This window comes from Orycteropus afer, unplaced genomic scaffold (genome assembly GCF_000298275.1).
Source record: "Orycteropus afer afer isolate SDZICR_OR568_19922 unplaced genomic scaffold, OryAfe1.0 scaffold00583, whole genome shotgun sequence".
In the NCBI taxonomy this organism is placed as follows: domain Eukaryota; kingdom Metazoa; phylum Chordata; class Mammalia; order Tubulidentata; family Orycteropodidae; genus Orycteropus; species Orycteropus afer.
The window spans coordinates 325300-327109 of NW_006922170.1; the positions used below are offsets into that span (position 1 = coordinate 325300).

The 1810-nt window shown below is 50.2% G+C and overlaps 1 protein-coding gene across 1 annotated transcript in view; it reads left to right on the plus strand.

The window, feature by feature from the left end:
* The first annotated feature begins 1033 nt into the window (after positions 1-1033).
* The window catches only part of LOC103210286 (melanoma-associated antigen B1-like), a 9599-nt gene continuing 8822 nt past the window's right edge, over positions 1034-1810 (plus strand). The window contains exon 1 of the mRNA XM_007956209.2: positions 1034-1807. Coding sequence (XP_007954400.2) covers positions 1034-1807 — 774 coding nt within the window. The remainder of the gene's footprint in view (positions 1808-1810) is intronic.

The following is a 1810-nucleotide window of genomic DNA, read 5'->3' on the forward strand; positions in this document are numbered from 1 at the left end:
CTATCTCTGACTGGAATAGTTTAGGTAGGTCTTACGTTTATAGAAACCTGTCCATCTCTGCTAGGTTCTTGACTCTGTTGTAGTACAGTTCTTCATAATATTCTATCAGTATCTTTTTTATTCATACATGGGGGAACCATAAAGCCTCACCCCTGCTTTCAGCCCTGGGGAATATGGCCATACTGATATAGTAAATCACATTCCTGTCCTCCCCAGGCATCTCAGGTAGTTGAGGGATCAGGTCAAAGGGGCATCCTAAGGTAAGCACAGGAGGACTTTCAGAGCTTAGAAATACTCAAGGTGAGGATGCTGAGGATTGAGGGAATCACCCTAATTGGAGGCAATGCAGAATCCCTCCGTTACTGTCAGCCTTGGAAAAACCACAGGCATTTGTAGCCAGATGAAGCAAACATTTATTCTCTATAAGAGATCTCTGTAAGCTGAGGGCCCTGGGATGAGTAGATAGGTCTTATCCAAGACAGGGAGGACTTCCAAGTTGTTACAGAGTCAGGAGAAGGACTCTGGAGGTGGACAGAGGCCTCCAAGCAACCCAGGACAGAACAGTCCCACTTTCCTGTCATCACTAAGATAACCTCCAAGAGGTGAGAGCTAAGTTGCTCCTTAAATTCAGCCAAGGCACCCAAGGGGATTTGAGGCATCAAATTCAGGGAAGCACAGAGGACAAGGCCCAAACTCTGCCAACTGTTGATCCAATGGCCCTGAAAGTGAACTTAGTAGACTCCCACTACCCCAATAGAGAAGGTCCCCAGTGTGAGGCCCTGCTGGCAACTGCAAACTAAGCCTCACCCTAAGTTCCTCCACATGGTTGTCAGGACAGGCTGATCACATCTGAAGCCTTCTGTGTTCTGAGAATAGCACCCTCCAAGAATCCTGTGTATGCAGCCATTGTTAAAGCCAAAGAGGCATCTCCCTGCTGAAGGGGCTCACACTCTCTCCATCTTACTTTTCCAGTGGGCTCGTATCACCAGTCCTGCTCCCACATTCCTGCCTGCTCTCCTAGACCAGAATCATCATGCCTCGTGGTCAGAAGAGTAAGCTCCGTGCCCGTGAGAAACGTCGCCAGGCCCGAGGTGAGGCCCAACTTGAGGCCCAAGGTGATACCCACAGTCTTGAGGGTGCTCAGGCCACTACAGGAGAGGAGAAGGGGTCTCCCTACTCCTCCTCTCCTCCTCTTGGGAGTTCTCCCCAGAGCTTCCCTGCTGCTGGCTTTCCCCAGGGGCCTGAGAGAGTCCCACCCATCACCACTGATGCCGCCTGGGTGTCCTGCACAAGAGCTGGTGAAGGTGCAGAGGGCCAAGAGGAGGGAAGTTCAAGTTCCTCTCAGGCCCCACCCACCACTGAGAGCTCACAAAGAGATCCTCTCCGCAAGAGTGTGTGCAGGTTGTTGGACTTTCTGCTGGAGAAGTATAAAACCAAAGAGCCCATTTCCAAGGCAGAAATGATAAAGGTCATCAACAAAAAGTTCAAGGAGCAATTCCCTGAGATCCTGAGGAGAGCCTCTGAGCGCATTGAAGCAATCTTTGCCCTTGACCTGAAGGAAGTCAACTCCAAGGGTCAATACTATGCCATTGTCAGCAAATGGGAAATTAGCAAGGAAGAGAGTCTCTGTGGTAGCAGTGGGTTTCCCAGGAATGGCCTCTTGATGCCTCTCCTGGGCTTGATCTATGTGAAAGGCAAGCGGGCAGCTGAAGAGAAGGTCTGGGAATTCCTGAATGTTTTGGGTGTCTATGATGGAAAGAGGCATGTAATCTTTGGGGATCCCAGGAAGCTCATCACCAAAGATTTGGTG